The sequence below is a fragment of the Adelges cooleyi genome, unplaced genomic scaffold (assembly GCF_023614345.1).
Source record: "Adelges cooleyi isolate 19-005CV unplaced genomic scaffold, UGA_ACOO_1.1 ACOO_flye_CR_arks_rails_tigmint_CR_PRNA_574, whole genome shotgun sequence".
In the NCBI taxonomy this organism is placed as follows: domain Eukaryota; kingdom Metazoa; phylum Arthropoda; class Insecta; order Hemiptera; family Adelgidae; genus Adelges; species Adelges cooleyi.
Genome location: NW_026096268.1, coordinates 9,094,236 through 9,114,576, shown reverse-complemented (window position 1 = coordinate 9,114,576; position 20,341 = coordinate 9,094,236). Strand labels below are relative to the sequence as shown.

Sequence of the window (20,341 nt, the reverse complement as noted above, 5' to 3'; positions counted from 1 at the left end):
AGGTTAGGTTATTGTTTGAGCCGAAAGAAGTTCAAATGAAGGTGGGAAAAGTGAAAATATTTAATAAACCTAACCTAACCTTTCACAGACAATCGTTCGAATAATTGTTGGCAATAATTATAGTATACGGTTTTTAACATTACCATTTGTATTTTAGGGTAATTTTAATTTTAGCGTTTAGACAATATTTTCTCCTTTTCTGCCCAAGTTGTACCAGTGAATTTGCGCAATTCCCAGACTACTTTTTTGCATAGCATTCTCATTCTTAATTCTTCTGTAGACTCGACGATGGGTTAATTATTATTGTTATTCTACAGCGTTTCTTCGCTGTAGCAGTACCACCCTTGTGCGGTTGGTTTAATTATAAATTGAATAATTAGCTTTCTGCATTGTGAAATCGTTTGTTCACCGTTTTTCGATTAGTTAATTAACAGCGGACCGACGATGGAGATGATAGCAGCAGCAATTGGGTAAGGTCGGCGGTGACGTTTTTTAATCATTTTTAACATTTTTTTTTTTATTAATATAATTTTCGGTTTGCGTGTTCCATTAGTGTGTGTAGTATAACATTGAACTTGTGCGGGCGATAGCGATATTTCCTCCTATAGCGTTTGTTAATTATTTAAGTGCCCCCCTCGTGTTTGGCAGAGCTCACAAAACACTATCATTGCCGCCTGCTAGACGCGCTCGTGTCTTTGAAAAAATACATTTTTTTAAATGTTATTTTCTACTCAAACACAAAACTACTACTTGACTACAAAAATCAACTACCGTTTGGCAATAGAACTCGAGCGCGTTATGTGTAATAATATTTTTTTTTATGAATGATTAAAAACCGGAAGTTGTATTACTACCGTTTTGGTTTTTTTTCTCTTTAAACGGTAGATCTTTCATTAAACTGTTTACAAGATCAGTAGCTTTGATGTTATTAATATGTACTATCCATCGTGCATATTTTGCATGGATCGATTGATTCTCTGAATGATGATGCACAGTCCAATTTTTAATCTACGGTAATTATCGATAAACGTTGTTGTTTCTCGGCGATGCGGTTAAAAAGATAAGAACACCTAATCTCCTGACCTAACCTACTCAACACACGTCCAAAACCTGACAATTACTAGTCGTTTTTATTTCTTCCCTTATAGCCGAGAGAGTCCAAAGTTGATAGGTGGATAAAATAATGAAATTTTGAGCTTTTTTTTACATGGCGTGTGATGGGTATATGTTAAAGGTGTGTATGTTTTCTGGTGTCCAATTACGATATTTGGAGCTTAAATATCAATTGAGATAGTATAAATATTTATATTTTATCAATATGAATATTATATGACAACTTTTTATGAATACTTTTCAACGATTGACTAAAATGATTTATATAGTTTCCAAAATTATTACATAATAGATTTTGGCTTTCAACTGAAGAATTTTATAAATTGTCAAAAGTCGACACATTTTAATAATAATAGGATAATATTTTAATTGCAACCACACGTCTTCTTATTTTTTTTTTGGTTTTAATCATTTTTACAGTTATTGTAATTCAGTTGATACTGTGGGTGTTCCCGATCATCCGTTCAGTGGTAAAAACATGCGTGCTGTGTTGATTGGGGTCAATGTTTGTGGTGGAAAGCGGTAGGGAAGGGGGGAGGTGTTGAAAATTGTGTTAAGACGGTTTTTTTTTTTAGACTTTTAACTTTTTTTTTCTCTTATTGTCGTTCGAAGTCGTTTGATGTCAGCGGCGGCGGCGGGAACAAAGCTAGTGCGAATCCAGCGTGTACCCCGTCGTTTGACCTATATAATATTTATGCACGGGGCTCGGCAGCGGCGGCGGCACGGATCGATATACCGGCCTAAAAGCTCTATCGCCGCCGCCCAAAGGCTTGCGTTAGTCACTAGGTAGGTAGGTCACCCCGGCCGTCGCGTTTATTGCATCACACCGTATACAAACCGTGTGGATAGGGGCGGCAGAGGGGTTAGGATTGGCGGAGGTGCTAAGCGATCCCCGTCGCCCACGTTTTATAGCACACGGCCGTGCGTTCATTGAAGAGCGTCTCTCGCGATTGAACGAAACCGCACCGGATGGGGAGGGGGGTCGCCTTCCCTCTCTTCGCCGCCCCTATTCCGCATCGGGGTAGTGGGTGGGGGGGGGAGGCAAAGGGCGTCGGTGGCGAGAGTTTAACCGCGTTTACCCACGTGCGCTGCGCCGTAAGCGTGGGCGCCTGTTAATTTTTCGGCAAGACACAACCGGATACCCGGTTTGCGGTTACAGGTTAATATTGCAGGGGTTTTCCCAAAAGGTTGAAAATATGAACGCGTTCACTCGTGGCGAGCGTGGGTCGCGTTCCGCTCGCGGTGGTTTTAACATTTTTTTTTTTTAAGCCGAGACGCACGAGTGGGAAGAGGAGGTTTATATAAGAAGGGTTTTTTGATATATATATATTTGTGGCCAATTCGAAATCTCCACAGATGGATGGGAGACATCGAACTTATCGCCCGAGAGATGAGTGATGATAAAGTGATAACATTTTTAAGGTTATACCCGGGGTCCTTTATTTCCACATACATTTACATAATATTAAATTATTATAAATTATTCAAGTCTAAAAAATATTAATATAGTTAACATTGTAAATTTATAGCTAATGACTTCTGAAGTCAATACCCATATTATAATAAAAAAAAAAAAAAAAATTGTATAGTTATTTAGTACATTCTCTGTAATAAAAACGTATGCATTATTGTATTAAACAAATAATATTTTTTTTACTCGTAACTTTAAAAAAATGTCTCTTATCATATGTCTCTCTCAAACCAATATATTACCTTTATAATACGTGTATCTTTCTTTATTTACCAAAAAAAGGACCTCTACCTCTTACAGAACTAGTATAATTGGCGTGTCCTATCCATTATATTATTGTCTATGAAAATCTCAACCATTTCTTATCACTGTCGTGTTATCTCTTATCAGCTGATTTCCCTCTAATTTTAAATATAATATATGAAGTAGTAGTAATGTATATATTTAGTTTATTCAATTCTGATTCAATAGGTACGTATACTATCTGTTTAGATATTTTCAATTTTTTTTTTGCACTTTAGGGCTCTTTTTTTTCATAATTGATTCTACCCCAACGACTCTAGCTATATGACAGATGTCCGGGATGTGGGGAGAGGCGACTCCCCCCCCCCTTCAATCATAGTGCTGGATTTTTAACGATAATATTATTATTTTCATATTTTAATCGTTTACAATACGGCCCGAGGGATACGACAATAATAAATACGTATCGTCGTGTATTTATAGAGCCGTTAAGTATGTACTTAAACAAATAATATATCATATAAAATACCTCGAGGACCGGACCGGACCCGGAGGTCGTGAGCGGAAGAGATTATATTAAGAAAACAATCCGTTTCTTTCGTAGAAGCAAGAGGGTCTCGACGGCGGGCGGGGTGTGTTGTAAATCATCCGGTTTTATTGGCGGGGCCCGTTTCCGGTGGTCAGATCTCGGTTTCCTGCCCGGCTGAAGGGACAGAGCGTTATTATTATTATTATTTCCCCATGTCACGTTATGTTATTTATTTTAATATATAATAATACACACACACACACACACACCATAAGTCTAAACGACGAGAATGTGTGGTCGAGATCGAAGTGTCTGCCTCCGGTCCGGATGGGCTAAGCGCAAATCATTTTGGCGGTGACCGAGGACCTTACATATAGGTCCGAAGAGGCGGAAGCGCCCACTCGACGTTAACCCACGCTTTTAAATTGCAGCAGCCACACCGAGTATAATATAATAATATATAATGGTATATAAAATGGTATTTCGTTTTTCTTTGTCGGCGACCAAGGATGTCGTAGTAGGTGGAGAAGTGAAGAAACGGTGATAATATTGAAAGAGAAAGAAAAAAAAATGCATTGTATTGTTAAAAAAAAAAAACCGAAAGTATCTGCTTTGTTTTGATGGTTTAATGATAAATAATTATTTTGAAGTTTGCATCCGGATGTTTTTTTATAAACCAATCCGGTTTAGATAACCTAACTTGCCATTTGTTTAAATGTAAAAGAAAATGGATTATCCATATTGTGGTCGTAGGGGATCGAGAAAGCGGTGTGGTTTTTGTTTGAAGTTTTAGACTTAAAGGCTTGACAAAATTTCGACTACACGGGATGATTCGATTTAAATTCTGTAAAGAGATAAACCTAACCTAACCTAGTGAAGTAGTCGAAGAACTGAAATCAGACTATCCTAAGTAAGCGTAATTTTCCCAGGCTTTTTGGTCCAAGTATAATATCTTGAAGCTTATACAAATTACCCTGTAAATTAAGTGACATGTCGAAATTGATTAATACCCCATTTTCCCCTAAATATCGCCTATACAAAACTGCTTAAATGTGGTAATTCCCTTAAGTGAACAGTGTCAACTGTGATAACTCTGGTATGATAGTGATAATAAAAGTGCAAAATTAAAAAGCCACGTTTATATTGTGTGTATGCCAAATTGATAAATCGTTATGTACGTTTGAGATGGTTTTAATTTCTTAAACGTTATGGTTAGAGCTTTAATATATATAACGGCCGCCTTCTGTCTGGACTGCTGGCCGTCGCAGAGCAAAATGGTTTTGATAAAAATGAAGAATAATAAAAATTCAAAAGTCACCTTTACCACAGCGTCGTCGTCGAGAGAGAGAGAGAGAGAGATATGTGTTTAACATAAGCCGGGCTCGTTATTATTACCTCCTTTTTTTTTTCTCTCTTACTTTTCTTTTTTATAACCGACGACGATCTCCCGTGTCTCATGTCTGTGCGATGAACGTTATTGCGCAACTAAAAAATCTATATAATATTATAATGTTTACGATTGTCCGACGTCGTCCTTCCTGTCGGCCGTCGGTGCTTATTATTACAAACCGTTTTTTTTTTGTTGTTTTATAAATAGTTAAGAAATAGCTGTAGTAGTAGTAGTAGTATAGTAATAGTAGAGCGTGTCTCCCGTATTTGGTAATCGGCCGCGTTGGTCGACGCCGGATGTTCGCCGGAAGTCTTTTTGTTGTAGTAATGGAAGAAATCTGAAATTCATAAACAAAAATCTGATTAAACTAGTAAAACACCACACCGACAGACAGACAGACAGAGAGAGCAATGCAAATCAACCGGCGGTCGCTTTGGACGACACAACAACAATGCCCTCGGGCTGTTCCATAGTAATAATAATTTATTATAATAAGATGTTCGTTTCCGCAACAGACACGACCATTATTATTTTAAATATTTTCTCAGAAGGCAAACACAAATTAAATAGCATAAAATACACTTCTTAACGTTTACTTTTCTTATTCACTATCCAAAACGGTGGGTTGGACACAAAACGCGTGGAAAACGGATCAAATAAAAAATGACCTAACCTAACTTGCAAATAACGTGAATTAAGCTTTATTTTAGTTTTCGTTAAAATGCTTAAATTGGTAAAATTCGATGTAAAAATACATAACTTGAATAATATTGTGGTTAGGTTAGGTTAGTCTATATTATGTTATGTTGATCTGCCTTGGTTTTTAGATACACACTTGATGTTATAGGCATTCGACTCTAGAGTTAGGCTAGGTTTGGTTTGGTTTGGTTTGGCTAAGTTTAGGTTAGGTTTCTCGACAAATGTCTTGAGTTCGGTTAGGAGATTAGGATAAAATAACAACATGTACAACTGCAGTATAGTAATATAGTCTTACCGGCTAACCTAATTATATAATTTTAATGTGTACATTTTCTGGTTATTCTTAATGTATTGTATTTTATAGAAATCGAATTAAATTTTTTTTTTAAATATTACTTTAGCCGATTTTCTTGAAAGTGACCAAACATTTTTTTTGACATTCTTCGACAAGTTTCAACATTTAATTTATTAACCGCCATTTTGCCAATCGATTGACAAATATCGATTTTTATCGATGATGACACAACATTGTCTTAAATCTAGTCACTTGACAGCTATTATTGCAATGGCGATTGAGCAAACGTGCTTTTTGAGTAACATTTCTTATTTATTTGATTTCTATAAAACACATAAAAAAATAATCAGAAAACGTTGTACACAAAATTATGTAAATAAATTTAATTGTGATAAATTAATTAACTAAAAACTTTTGACCTCTACTTTATGTATTAACAATTAATGACATATATATATATATAGAAAGCACGTTGTATTAATTATATTTGTAACTAATTGTTTTTGTTTTTTTGTTTTGCTCGCAGAAAGTTTTGACGCCTTCCAGCAGTCGTACCCGGAATGGTGCGAGTCGTTCCTGGAACGGTGCGCCCGCGCCAACGACGACATGACCGGTTACATCGGCGACACGGACACGCTGATGGGCCTGCGGTCGTTGCACATCACCCCGTCGCTGGTGCCGCTCGCCCGGAACGCCCGCCGCCAACACCAGCAGCTCACGTCCGTGCTGAGCACGTCGCCCGAGAGCTCGGGCGGTTCGGACATCGACAGCCTGTCCGACGTGGACAGTTCCAGTTCGATATTGGGCTTCGACGACGATCGCGACTTCCCCGTCGAGATCCTGCCCGACCTGTTCCTGGGTAACGCGACCAACTCCGAAGACCTGGAATGGCTCAAGAAGCACAGGATAGAGGTGAGGCACACATACACACACACCGTCCAATAATTATATTTTCCCTCTCCCCCTCTCCCCCTCTCCAAACAGCATCGTTTTTTACATTGTATTGTGTTTTTTTGAATCATTAGTACATACTCAACGTCACATCGGACTTGCCGAACACGTTCGAAGAACAAGGTTCCATCAAGTACATGCAAATACCCATATCCGATCACATTGGACAGAATCTTGCCGGGTTTTTCCCTCAAGCCATAGAATTCATAGGTAACTATTAATTGTATATTATATTATAATTGTTATATTTTTATTGAGCCGATCTATAGTTGGAAAATATTAAATTAAAAATAGTATATTATATAGGCCTAATTGGTGGGGAGGTCTTAAGTCGCTACAAAAACTACCTACTACCTACCTGCCCCTCTCAAAGAATAATTATATCCCCCAAAAACTTGGCTCTAATTAAAATTACAGAATTCGAAAAAAAATGTTAATTTTTCAATTAAATTTCACACTTAAGTCAAATGGCATTAGGGAGGGCTAAGTGCGCATCTTGAGAAATCCAATGAGATTAGATTGTTGTCAATACTGCCTGCTCTAATTCGGCACGGGTTATGTTATTTGTCAAGTTTATGAAAAGAAACCCATTTTTTTAATGATTGAAAACAAATTGTAAAATGGTCACTTTTTATGATCACATTTAATCACTGATTGTCAGTCACTTTTAGTATTTATATTTTTAAAATATCAAGCAAGTACTGTAATTGAAATGGAAAAAAAAGATCATATCCACGCGGTATAATTATTTTAAATTGTAAAAAGTCTGTGTATGTGTTACATCTTCTAAACGGTTAATTTTCAATTTTATCATAATTTCCATTTAAAGCTGTTGGATTGTAAATAAAAATAGACAAGCCTGACCTTGCAGTCCAAATATATTACTCAACCTATCGTTTCAGTCATAACCTAACCTAACCTAACCTCTTCCTTCCTCTACTCGTTCAAAACGAGTAGTCAGTCCAGTTTATCTGCCAGAAAGACCAATTATTATTATTATATTATTGTCTTATTCGAGCTGTACCGGGGCAAAACGGCCGGTTATCCCCGGTCGATTGATGGGAGAAAAAAATGCTCGAATTTTTTTAATTTAACTTTATCTAGTCTTGGGCGTTCCAAAATTCGATTCGCTGCAGACGACAACCCCCGTTGTGTGTTTGTGTGGGCGTCTAGCTTGTTATGTACTCGGTGACTTGAGTATATATTATATACATTTGCATATAATGTATATTATGTAGATTGTCCGACGACGAAAATCAAAACCGTCAAACTTAATACTTTCTTTGAATATATACTATACAAAGCATAATAATATATTATTTTTCCTCTCTACTGCGTTTGCGGTATGAATGGACACCATGTGTGTGTGTGTGTGTGTGCCAACAACTAACCGTTTGATTTCGAAGGTCGACACCGGTGAGACTGAAGAATTTTTTAAGAAATTTATTTATGTACAAAAAAATTTAAAAAAAAAAAACGTCAGTCAGTTCACTAAAAAACTCTTCCCGGGCTATGACCTTTGTGTGTTTATTTTTTGTTCCACGAATAACAACCCGACGGAATGTTAATTAAACGTCTACCGCGTTAAATGGCTTTTTTTTTTGTCTCAAGTCCAAAAGCCTTGTGTGTAATTACACTTGGCAACGATATAGTCGACTGCTGGTGAACTTTACCCGTTGGTCGGTTTGTGAGATATTATATTATTATGTACCATGTCTAATATGTGTTTTTGGAGAGCGAACTTACAATACATTGTAAGTTGTGCATTTGTCTGTGCAATAATTGTCGTCTTAGGCAAAACAAAAATAGTCCCCAATAAAAAATCCTTATAATAGTCAAATTGCATTTGATGATGGAAGTCTGTATATTATTTTCCTATCCGTCTGATTCTTTTAACGCCAGTTTTTTGAACAAATTTTTGCTTATACTACATTACAATATTAAAATCTGTTTATTTCGTTTATCTCTTTTTTGGTATTTTCTAGAGCTTCAACGACTTTTGAAACCTAAATTGTAATGTACGTGTTTAACTTTTCAAATTGAGAATGATTTGCCGAACGTTTTGTTGACTGGTCGATAACAAGTTTTGACGCTACAAAATTGCAATTATGTTAAGTGTAAACCAGAGTAGGTCGTTAAATGAATCACTCTGTATTATTACTTTGCAAAAAAAAATCGTTTCGACGTGACATTTGGCTAACCCTGTATACATCCATACACATATATTATGTAAAGCAGCTTTTGGCCGCCGCCGTGTTTTGGTGAATGGAGACGCCCACGCGCTGTATTGCCGCCGCCGCCGCCCAGCGGGACGCCCACGCAGGCCGCGGAATCACGCGCCGAGTCCGACCGCCGGCGGGAGTCGTCCACCCTCTCCCCGCCGTCAACAAGTTACGAAAGGTCTGGAGACGGCGGGGTTTTTTTATTAATGAAAACGGGCCTTTGAATGGACGGCGGGCGGGCGGGAGGACCTTTGTGCGGCCGCGTCCCGCCCGGGCGGTGCGCTCGCGCGACGTCGATCGATTCGACGTGTGTCGGTCAACGAGAACCCGCCGCCGCCGTCCTCCCCTATCTTAGCCGGGGCTAGGGGTGGCACGCACCCAAACAGTGGCGAGCGGCCCGTCGAGCAACCTCGGCGACGGCGGCCGCCGGCTCGGTTATTATAGGCCGTGTTACCCGGTTATCGGTTACCGGTGGAGTGTCCCGTTAGGTTTTTTTTGCTGTCTGTGGGGATTTCCATAAATGAGAAGTCATCGAATTCTCTACTGCCTTTGCGGATACTTAAGATTTAAAAAAAAAATTGTCAGTTACACACACCAATTGTGTATGTTCATGGGTAGGTAGAAATGATTTTCATTTGTTTTACCCGAAATACACAGGATTTCCATTGCTGTGCGGTAGAGGAAAACAACGGGGAAAGCTTAACGTGCCGGCAGGTGACAATTACAGTGATCAATTATGTATGATACAGTCTGGCCCTAAACAACGATTGATGTGCGCCGTGAATTTTAATTCACCCGACGGCGGTCGAAAAATTCCTTAATAAATAATAATGTTAATATTATAAAAAGCGCGTGGAAAATTTATGAACCAACTTTTAATGAAATACAATTTTTTAAAAAAACGCCCAGAACTAAGTTTTTAAACCACTATAAGAGAGTGTATTTATAGTCTTTGGTTACACACCATGGTTAGCTTGAGGTTAATGGCAGCTACAATGTAACAGACGTGATAACTGTGTTGTGATAATAATGTGATAACAACATCGTTGATAATTATTGATAACCGCTCGGATATATAAATAACAAACTAGACTTACCTAACCTTACAACTCGTCAAGTGTAATTGCCGTTTTCTTCGTTAGTCTTGTCCGAATAAACTATAAAAACATAATCTTTGGACGAGATAGAAAAAAAAACGCTCATTCAAAAAAAAAATCTGCAAGGTTCAAAATGCGTGTTTGAAAAAAACATCTTGGAAAACTGAACGGACTTCCTTTAGTTCACTTTTTTCTTAACATACTCGCCCCGGACCGATTGTGTTTTGCCGACAACGATTATATTCCTCGGTTCTTTTTTTTCCTCGGTTGCCTAATCCGGATTATAGTCGTTTTGTGTGTGTGTATGTGGATAAATAACGCAATATTAATAATACCTAGTGTATTGTATAATACATATCCGACGGAAACCAAAGGAGGGGAAAAAAGAAACAATACATTGCGACAGAGATATTATAATATAATATTAACAATATACCTATGGACAATGGCGTAAACCCAACGGCAAAGCGGATTCCGACGAATTTCCTGTTTTAAAAACGGCCATATTGTAATCGACTGTTTTTATTTTTTTAATATACGTGGCAATAGGTTTTTTTTTGGTTTGTATCTTTGAAAAAAAAAACAAAAAATTCACACTTGAGACCCAAGTTGGGGTTTTGATTAATCCGCCTCGATTTAAACGAAATCGGGAAAACCAACTGATAAGAGCTAATGTGATAGTGAGATAAGGATGATAATTATTGATAACGGCTCGCTGATAAGCATAGATACCTAATAAAACAATTGATAGGTTATACCTATAATTGCAAAATACGTGGTCGCGCCCGGTTTGGGGAAGAGAGAAAGACAGTTTTGTTTTCCATAGAAATATCTCTGTCTCTGGTGTTATCACTTTATTCTCTAGCGATACGGTTGATGGCTCATCCGTTTTTCTATTATCTATACTGATAAGAGAGATAAGAATACTGATAAGAATTAATTCTGATTATTTATTTATAGTTCTGAATTTATGGGTTTTCCCCGTTTAACTATAATATTATAGTGTTACAGATCTAGAATACATACACAGTTATGTGCAAAATTGGTATAAATTCAATAAAACTTTCTTTTTGTATGAGACTAGGGGAGAAGTTAAAAGGAACTCGAAATTGAAACAATGGTCTTTTAGAAGCTACCGAATAAAGTATCGACAGTACATTCCGTACGGCCGTTCTCACAGGTTTCGCTTGAAAATTCAACCAAACTGTAAAAATTAAAATTATAGGCATTGTTCAATTTTAGCCCAACTCAATCAATTCAGCCTGTGCAATCGAGGGGGGAACATTTTTTTGGAAAAAAAAATGTATTTGTTATGTTGTGTAGTTAATTTTATAAAAAAAATATTCAAAATTGATACTACATAATATTTTAATAATAACGTTAATAATTGAATAACCACAATTAACCGTTGTTTTTCTTTTTTCTTTTGCAGACAACGGTAGGGCGCAAAAGAAAGGCGTCCTGGTGCACTGTCTGGCCGGCATTTCGCGTTCGGTGACCGTCATGCTTGCGTACCTGATGGCCCACAGGCAGCTGAGCCTGAACGAAGCGTACAACATGGTGCTGAAGCGCAAGGCCAACATCGACCCCAACTTCCATTTCATGCAGCAGCTGCATTCGTTTGAGAAACAGCTGCTGGACGCCAGGACGCAGCCCAAACACCAGAACATGTCCAACACCGCAGCCACGACGACAACGGCTTCTTCGGCATCGAGCTACCTGAGTCCGTTGTCCACGGCCGTGCAGAGTCCCGACAGCGGTATCGAGTTCGATCGGTGGACGCCTGGCACAGGCGGATGAGAAACGTCTGAGGGCGATGGGAGGTCGCCCCAGACGAAGTATCGTTTTTGATATGTGCCTTCACGCTGTAACGCTGCTGTGTCGTCGGTCGCCTTCATTTTCCTAAAACTATACTAATTAACGTTTAAAATAAAAAAAAGAAAGAAAACTATTAAAGTTTTATATTAAATTACTTATACAATATATAAAGATCTAAATATTATATATTGTTTTATATATATATATATGTATAAATGTCACTTGATTTAATGACTGCCTTTTTTTAAATATTATTCTATCGTAGTGCTCCTACAATGATAATAATTGTTTGTTTCAGTCGGCACAATCTTTACTTTTTTATTAATTATTAGCAACTAAAATAAAATTTGTTTAGTTATACCATATGTTTTTTTTTCTTTTAGATTAAAACGTTATGTTCCAAGCCATTGTATGTTAAAAAAAAAAAAAACTGAATTATCGTTATTGGTTTTTTTTTTTTTAAAGGTGCTACGAGACGTAACATTTAAAATTTTTTATGATAAGTAAGCGTTCAAGTATTAATCGCAAATGTCTATTGAAAATAATATTATAATCGTCGTTGTTATTTATCTTATACTTAATTTATTTACGTTGTACTATAAATGTTTATATTTTAGACTGATGTGTGGTCCGATGCCATATTTTATTATTATATTTGGCCAATTTTCATTTAGCGGTATTAACGATTAAGTGTCCCGTTTATAGCCAAAAAGCAACTACCTACTGTTATAATATTATTGTATTTTGTGTCTGTAAATTGTTTTTAAATACATGTTTTGTGCCGTTTATTCGATATGAATTAAAAAAATAAAAATAAATAACTAATGTGTATTAATTGTAAAAATTGTCGTACCGAAAAAAATTGTTTTAAAAAATATTATTCCCCAACGGTTTTTGTATATTGCGTAAATATTATTAACAAGGGTTACCACTTAATGGAAATGGCCATTTGTTAAAATGAAAACAATTGTATTTTATAACGAGCCCTATATTTTATAATAATAAGAATAATTAATAGTGCCATAACCAGGCCTTATGGCGAGAAAAAGAAATGTGTGTATAACTATGAATATATTATATATATATACATGTAATAAAAATAATTTAATGAAAAGAATAATGCATTTTTTTTTATATATATATTATACAATATTAACATACATAATTATTTATAACTAAAAAATACAAGAAAGCGATTTACAATAGCGATAAATACTTACATTCTTATCAATTCTAAATTTAATAAAATAATTTATACAAGGCTAATAGATATTTACATGAATATATATATGTATATTGTTTTACAATGTTTTTAGTGGTAGGATTATAAATGTAAAGCGTTGGCCGTTAAGCGCGTCAATGTGAATACGCCATTGCCTGTGGTCAAGGGGGACTAAGATGGGCCCTACCGCGTCCTCTTCCTCGTCCCCGACCTCGTCACCTTCGCCCGTCGCCTATTCCTATATTGCTGGTGGTCTTCTCCAGGTAGGCCAACGGACCTTGCAACATTGCGCCGGGCATGGGTCCGCCGGGCGCCGGACCAGCTCTCTGCTGTTGTTGTTGCTGCTGCTGCTGTTGCTGTTGTTGCAGGAACATCGCCTGCTGCGGCGACACCATGCCTCCGGGTACTTGCGGCGACTGTTGCTGTTGTGGAGGTCCGCTCATGGGACCGGTGGATATCGGAGACGGCATCGGTGCCGGCATGGGACTCTGGCCCATCGCGTTCTGGGCCGGCGATTTGGCCACTTGCTGTAGATCGGCCAGCAAGTTTTGCCAAACCGAGATTTTTTCGTAATGCCGACGGATGAGATCGTCCTTGCGTACCAGTTCCAAACGTAATTCGGATATATCTTCTTTTACTATTAGTTCGGGTTTCAGAGCGGACAGTAGGAAACGCTTTTGCAGAAAAAACGCCTCGAGCTGACGCGCTATTTCGATAAACCGCATCGTGCATTGATCAATGTCCACACGTACCTCTTCCTTGTCTACTGGTGAAAAAGTTTCGTCTTCCTTGGACATGATCTCGACCAACGACATGAACGCTTCGTCAAACTCGTCGACCAAATTGCCGTTGCCGCTAGTTGGAGTGGCCATTTCTAGCACGAGTAACTTTTCGCCTAAAGAAACACAATTGAAAACGTTTACTTACAGTGTGTATTTAGAAAAATACTTCAACCATAGTGAAAAATTGGAAAAATGACTAGGCAGTTGAATTTTTAAAAGGCGATCAAAACACTTGTATTTACGACTCGGTTACGTAAAAAAAAAGTTACAAAGTAACTTGGGTAAGTAAGACAAATTTATTAAAACTTGTTAAGATATTTTTGAAACGCCATACGACATTCAATAACAAACAACCGTACTCCGTAGATAATGAAATATAAATTACTATACATAAACTTTGTTTTTATTTTGTGGTTAAAATATCCAGTGCTCACAACGTAAATCGTGTTATCATCGTGATAACGCTTAACACAGTTGATAAAGCAACTCGATGTTTACGGCATTTACATTAGCACTTACCGTAGTCGATTTAAAAAATTTTAAATAACGTTTTTTACTTGTTTATTATTGAGTGAAATTAGTTTTGCAAGGTTTGACGTTTTTTCTAGCGCTTGCTGTAAAATCGTGTGATTAATGTACCTTATTTATTTATTTACCTATAATGTATGGGGTAAGTACAATTTTTATAAATTATATTGTATTCTAATTTTCGACCAATTAGATACCTTTTGAAATTTTAACATTGCACGTACAATTTGTTAATATGAATAACTACACAAAAAATACAAAAATTTCTTGAATGCTTGAATTTTGTACAAAATTTTGATGTCATTTCAAAACTAGTTTTGAAAGTCCCATCATTAAAATGCACTTTAAAAATATACTATCCTCGGTTATTTGTTACCTTTTACTACTAGTCAAGTTTGGTAAAGTAGAAATAAATAAGCACTACTGCCACTAGTAATTTCACTGCTAATTTATCACAATTCGCAGATAACAAACCTATTTATATTGTTGACTGGATTAATAGACATTGTGTACATTACACATCCTAACCCAACCTAGTAGAAAGTGATAATGATAATATTATTTTTAACACTGTTGCGGGCACTTTGATGAAATACATTTTACTGAATTTGGTAAACAATTCGAGAGGACTTCTCCCCCCTTTTTTTAATTCATATATTTTCTTTATTTTAAACCTATAAACTACTTTTGCCCCTCACTTCCAAGTTGCATAATGTCGTCCATACTTGGGGGCGTCAAATATTTTAATGAAAAATAATCAATTTGTTTTATACGAAGTAATTAATTAAAATACAGAATAATGGGTAGTGTTTTTTTTAAACAATACTGGTTTATACTTAATAATCCGTCACGGATTGGTCTAATTTTCAGACCTAAAATCCTAAAACTTCATCTAAAAAAGCGAACCAAAAGAAAAAAGTTTCCACCCCTGTTAGGGGAAAGGGTTTATGATAATTATTTTTTGGTTTGTTAACGTTCATCTGTAGTACTGTGTCAAAAGAATATTGCACACAAATTTGAAACTCTAGTTTTCCTCGACTTTGAATGGGAAGGGATGAACATGTTATCATTTTAGGCCCAACAAAGTACCTTTTGGGTATGATTTCTGATCTTTAGAGTTGATACACAAAAATAAAAACAATAAATATACATTCTCAGTTACGCATTTAGGCTAATAATAACATTTAAAACATACTATTATATTAATCACTTTATTATAATGTTATGTCCTACCGATTTTGTCTTGGTAACGACCGGTTGAAGTTTGTTATTCAATTTATTTTTTTATTGATAATAAATTTCAAAATAATTGACCATTAATTAATATAAATCGTGTTGACTCGTACTTCGGACATTGATATTATATTATGTTGTGTGAGTAGATTTTTTTAAAGTTATTATTATTATTTTTAAACCTTATTCAATCGTCAATTATTGGAAACAAATCTTTAAACGTCGACTGGAATAATGTATATATTAATAATTTACAATATTATCGACAGGCGGATAAAAAAGTTGACCAATAGGCAGCTAAAAATAGGTATACACATATTATTATCATTTAAAAGATGTCTAGTAATTAAGACATGAAAATTAAGAAGACATTAACATTATATGCAATTTTATTAACATTTTTGGGTTGTTTTTTTTAAATTAAAATACATGCAAGTCTTTGGATTTTTTTTTTATAGAAATGAACATTTACTTTTACGTTTTTCAAACAAATTGTACTACAACAGAAATTATCGCATTTATTATACATTTTTCCACTAATTTGTTACACTTACCTTGGCTCGTCTATTTTTTTGTATTAAAACAAAAAATAATTTTCAAGGACAAATATATGTCTTTTTTTCCCATTGTAATTTTTAATTATGGTCAATAACGTTTCTGTTATTGTTTTCATGATAAATCTAAATAATAAAACTCGAAAAGTTGCCTACACAAATAAGTAACAGACTTGAAAATATTTACTAAAATTGTCTTTAATATATTCTAAAATATATTTTGCTAAAACGATTCCTGTTTCAAACAACTTTTTACTGAACATAAAATTAAATATCTTAATTTATTTAGCCTTTCTTTGTTTTGTTATATAAAACATTTTAAATGGGTAACAATTGTTATTTTCTGGATTTTTTTTTCTCTGAACGTTTTGTGTTGTTCAATGTTTTGGTTTATTATATTTTTTTTAAGTGTACAAACAATGGAAATGCATTTATTTTTATTTCGATGGCAGCCGATAAATTTAGTTAATTAATTTTCCATTAGTTTGGTTGAAAGCAATCAACAATTTTTTGGGTAATGATAAATCAGTTTATAATCACTTTATTATTTAATTTTACATTATAATCTGGTTCCAATATCTAACGTTCGTTTAGATTGTCTGTTGTTTGTTTACTCTGACTAATAATTTCAGAGATCAACAGTCACCCACTAATGAGTTTTATGCAGTTATTCGTTTGTGATTACGAGTGTTTTAGTGTTTTAATCCAATACATTTTCATATAGACACCAGTAGCACATCTACCATTGACTATAGCAATAATATACTGTATAATATCTATAATTCGACTGTTAGTGTCTAAACAAATTAATTACAAACAATATGTCAGCCAACGATTGTCAGGGTTACGGTTTGACGTTGAGAGCGTGTTACCGTTTTTTCTACAAATATCGGTCCGACGCTGACGTTTTCCATTCGGAAATGTGTGACGATCCGTTTGCACGATACATCGACTGTTTAAAGGTAATTGTCATTTGTTTTTAACATAAACACGTCTTTAAATTTTAGGAATGACACGTCAGACCTATGGAAGAGTGTGCGTCGGTCAAAAAGGACTATGATCAGTGCTTTAATTCATGGTTCAAAGACAAATATCTTAAAGGCGACGACGACGATTCTATGTGTTCGGAGCTGTTGAAAAATTATACAAACTGTGTGAAGGTATATTGACTATAGCGTTGCAAGAGTAGTGAATTTTAGTTTAATAAAAAAAAAAAAGTAATTTTATCATTCAAAAGTTATTTGTGTTTGTGGTTTGTGTTGGCTTTAATTTGTTTGGTTTCTATTTCAAATTGTATTGAGCATTTAAATAAATATACATATACACACATATAACATATCGTACAAAACTCAATTGAAACACGCTATTTTGTTTTTGTGTTCCAGAAAGCGATGAAAGACAGAGACGTAGACGTATCGGATTTGTTGCGGTATCATTCGTCAGTCAGATTTCAGGATGACGCTAAGCCAGCAACTTAACCGTTTATTTACATTTTTTCTATTTTATTTCGTATTTTACAGAGGTACAATTTTTTTATGGTTGTGTGTCTGTACAGAATTGTTCTCATATTCTTTAGTTTGATTTTGATTAAATTATATCCGATGGTAGTGGTTATGAATTGTTGTTGTAATTATTATTTTTTTTATCACAAATTGATCTCACTTAATGTGTATGACGTATATCGGACAATCTTGTTGAAGTAAAATCGAATAATTGTCTGGTAAAATATCTCGCTTGAAATTCAAGTTGCAACTTTCTGAAAAAATAAAATATTGTTTTAGTTAATCGAAATTGACATTTCCTAATGGTACACTTTAAAGAATTACAACATTTTACCCAATTAAAAAGTTGGCACTTTTTAGGCAATATCTTTATTTTTTTTAACTAAAAATTAAATAACTGACAACTTGACAATTGTTTCAAATGTCTTTATTTTTATCAACCATGTAATGTTTGAAATACAAAAACAAAGATATATTATTTTATTTTATTTTCATGTATTTAAGTCAATTGTGTATATTGTAGTTTGCAATTCAAGTTGGTGTCATATTTTTTTGGTGTTATATTAGACCTAATAAAATATGTCGTAACAAATCCGTGACTATTTAAATATGTTTTTACTTAAAATAAAAATGTTTAATTAAAAAATTATCTATGTAAAAACAGTTAACAAATTAATTACTCAAGTGATTATTTTAATACAAATAGAAATAATTGTACAAAATAATAATATATTGAAAAAAAAAACAAATTAAAATTAAAGGTAGGTATTTGAAAAAGTCAATTAAAATAATTTTCAAAAAATAAACAAAACATTGCAGAAATTAAACATGTGTCTTAAATTGGTGTCAACACCTATTGTATAAATTGTAAAACTTACTTAGTTTTTCTTGGAATGTTTTAAAAGTTTCTGGATTCCTCTGTGTACAAAACAAATATATTTCTGTAGTACCATTCATCATGAGCCATTTTAACGCGTCACACAACGGATCGAACATGTTTTGATCAAACACTACGTCTACGAAACAAAAAACAAAACGTTCAATCTATATCTATAATTATTGTTATTATTAACAAATTTTTTTATATTTAATTACTACCTATCGATTAAATTCACCTGCTGCTAATACTAAATCGGGTTTTGTTTCATAATTCAATTTAACGTCCCCTATGTTATCCCACGAAAGTTGTACGACTTTAAACTTGCAATTGAACGTATGAAGATTTTGATTTACTTGAATATTATTTTTTAACACATCCAAAACTGCCGAGTGGCAATCGGTAAACCAATATTCCCGCGGTTTACAGTTTATACAAGCGCTCAATCCGCTTAAACCTGTTCCGCAGCCTAATTCCATTATGACCCGATTGTCGAGCAAATGTTTGTTCCTTAAACACCAACAAGCCATTGCAATACCTGCCTGAGAATAGGTGAGATTTTTAGAAACCAAATATACAGCGTACTTTATTGTCATTTAAATCACACCTGCCATGTACAAAGTCCCGTAGTTCCGTGAGATACGATGCTGGTGCTCTCTTGAATTGTCAAAATGGATTTAATTTCATCGGTTTCGTCACTGTTAAACGCGTAGTGTTTGTAAAAAGGTCCTTCATTTGGGTCTTTTTGAATGAGTTCGATATATTTATAGTAAATTTCATCACACAACTCATTTTCTTTCTTTTCCATCTAAGCATGAAAAACGACAATTAATAATTGTAAAACAACTGACAGTCGACAATGATAACGGTTTAAAAATTAACAATAATTCTTTTGAAAGCTAATTAGACAAAAAAAAAAAAATTATATTTTCAAGAAATATAATTACTTGGTTTATCATTTTTTTTAAAAACTTGGCGACGTATGGCGTTTTGAGAGGAAAGTTCTGCAACGTATCGTGAGTCAGTAAGTCCAAAATCAAACTAACATCAGTATCAGTCATTTCCTATAACGAAAACATTAATTTTTTGGAGTATAATAAACTCGTTAAGGGTGTAATTCGTCGTTACTTACATCGAAATGAACAGCTGAAATTTGAGTAGCGCACAAAAACTGTTTGACTAGCTTATTTTTCAAATGTTCTAAACTCATTTTCGATTATAGTCTAATCGAATAAACATATAGAAAATTATTAGAAAATTATATATACACTTGATTGCGTTTTAGGAGCATAAAACCCGTTAAAACTTTAACGCGATATTTGAGAGCGAAAAGTATACAAATAAATTGTATTTTTAATTTTCAAAATATAAGTTATAACGCTGAAATCGTAATGACTAGTCCGGTCGTTTTAATGCAATCACTATTCAGTTATCACATTTCAAATGTTAAGCTGATAACAATTTTTTAACAGTCTCGTTTTCATTGGTATCAACCAAGATTTAAATTGTGGTATAAACGGTTACATTATATGGTAACTAATGGTGCCCGCTATATCGAAATAAAAATTATTCCATGGCAGTTTTGCCGTGTAAGAGGTATCATCATATAGTTTTCTGTTTAATTTTCATTTTGCCTTTTAATAAAATATCTAAATAATCTAGTAATGATATTTTAAAAATATTATTTCGTTTTTGAGCGATAATTCTTCACTTTTATTTATTAATAATATACCTATATATTATTGTACTTCTTAAAATATATTTTCGCGTAAGATGTACTCTAATTATTGCAATACCTAACTGTACAAAAAAAAA

General features: G+C 34.6%; 4 protein-coding genes across 5 annotated transcripts in view; 2 read left to right on the top strand and 2 right to left on the bottom strand.

Moving 5' to 3' along the window:
• LOC126842772 (dual specificity protein phosphatase Mpk3) overlaps positions 1 to 12,242 on the top strand; it is a 28,910-nt gene extending 16,668 nt beyond the window's left edge. Inside the window, exons 2-4 of the mRNA XM_050579912.1 lie at positions 6,267 to 6,652; positions 6,766 to 6,901; positions 11,443 to 12,242. Coding sequence (XP_050435869.1) covers positions 6,267 to 6,652; positions 6,766 to 6,901; positions 11,443 to 11,810 — 890 coding nt within the window. The 3' untranslated portion in view covers positions 11,811 to 12,242. The remainder of the gene's footprint in view (positions 1 to 6,266; positions 6,653 to 6,765; positions 6,902 to 11,442) is intronic.
• A 710-nt stretch (positions 12,243 to 12,952) lies between these two features.
• Positions 12,953 to 14,197, bottom strand: LOC126842774 (mediator of RNA polymerase II transcription subunit 28). The gene has a single exon (XM_050579915.1). It carries the CDS (start codon positions 13,920 to 13,922, stop codon positions 13,266 to 13,268), a length of 657 nt encoding a protein of 218 aa, XP_050435872.1. The 5' UTR covers positions 13,923 to 14,197; the 3' UTR covers positions 12,953 to 13,265.
• Positions 14,198 to 14,326: 129 nt separating this feature from the next.
• On the top strand, positions 14,327 to 17,765 carry LOC126842776 (TP53-regulated inhibitor of apoptosis 1-B-like). Of its 2 annotated transcripts, XM_050579918.1 has the most exons (3): positions 14,327 to 14,502; positions 17,155 to 17,307; positions 17,533 to 17,765. In XM_050579918.1, the coding sequence occupies exons 2-3, from the start codon at positions 17,173 to 17,175 to the stop codon at positions 17,623 to 17,625; spliced, it is 228 nt and encodes a 75-aa protein (XP_050435875.1). In that variant the 5' UTR covers positions 14,327 to 14,502; positions 17,155 to 17,172; the 3' UTR covers positions 17,626 to 17,765. The 2 variants fall into 2 exon arrangements, with proteins under 2 accessions (XP_050435875.1, XP_050435874.1); XM_050579917.1 differs by lacking the exons at positions 14,327 to 14,502; positions 17,155 to 17,307 and adding an exon at positions 16,809 to 17,109.
• LOC126842773 (protein-lysine N-methyltransferase EEF2KMT) lies at positions 17,374 to 19,923 on the bottom strand. The gene is made up of 6 exons (XM_050579913.1): positions 19,659 to 19,923; positions 19,474 to 19,590; positions 19,134 to 19,334; positions 18,765 to 19,068; positions 18,528 to 18,665; positions 17,374 to 17,903 (listed from the first exon to the last, which is right to left on the bottom strand). The coding sequence occupies exons 1-6, from the start codon at positions 19,734 to 19,736 to the stop codon at positions 17,806 to 17,808; spliced, it is 936 nt and encodes a 311-aa protein (XP_050435870.1). The 5' UTR covers positions 19,737 to 19,923; the 3' UTR covers positions 17,374 to 17,805.
• Positions 19,924 to 20,341: the final 418 nt, after the last annotated feature.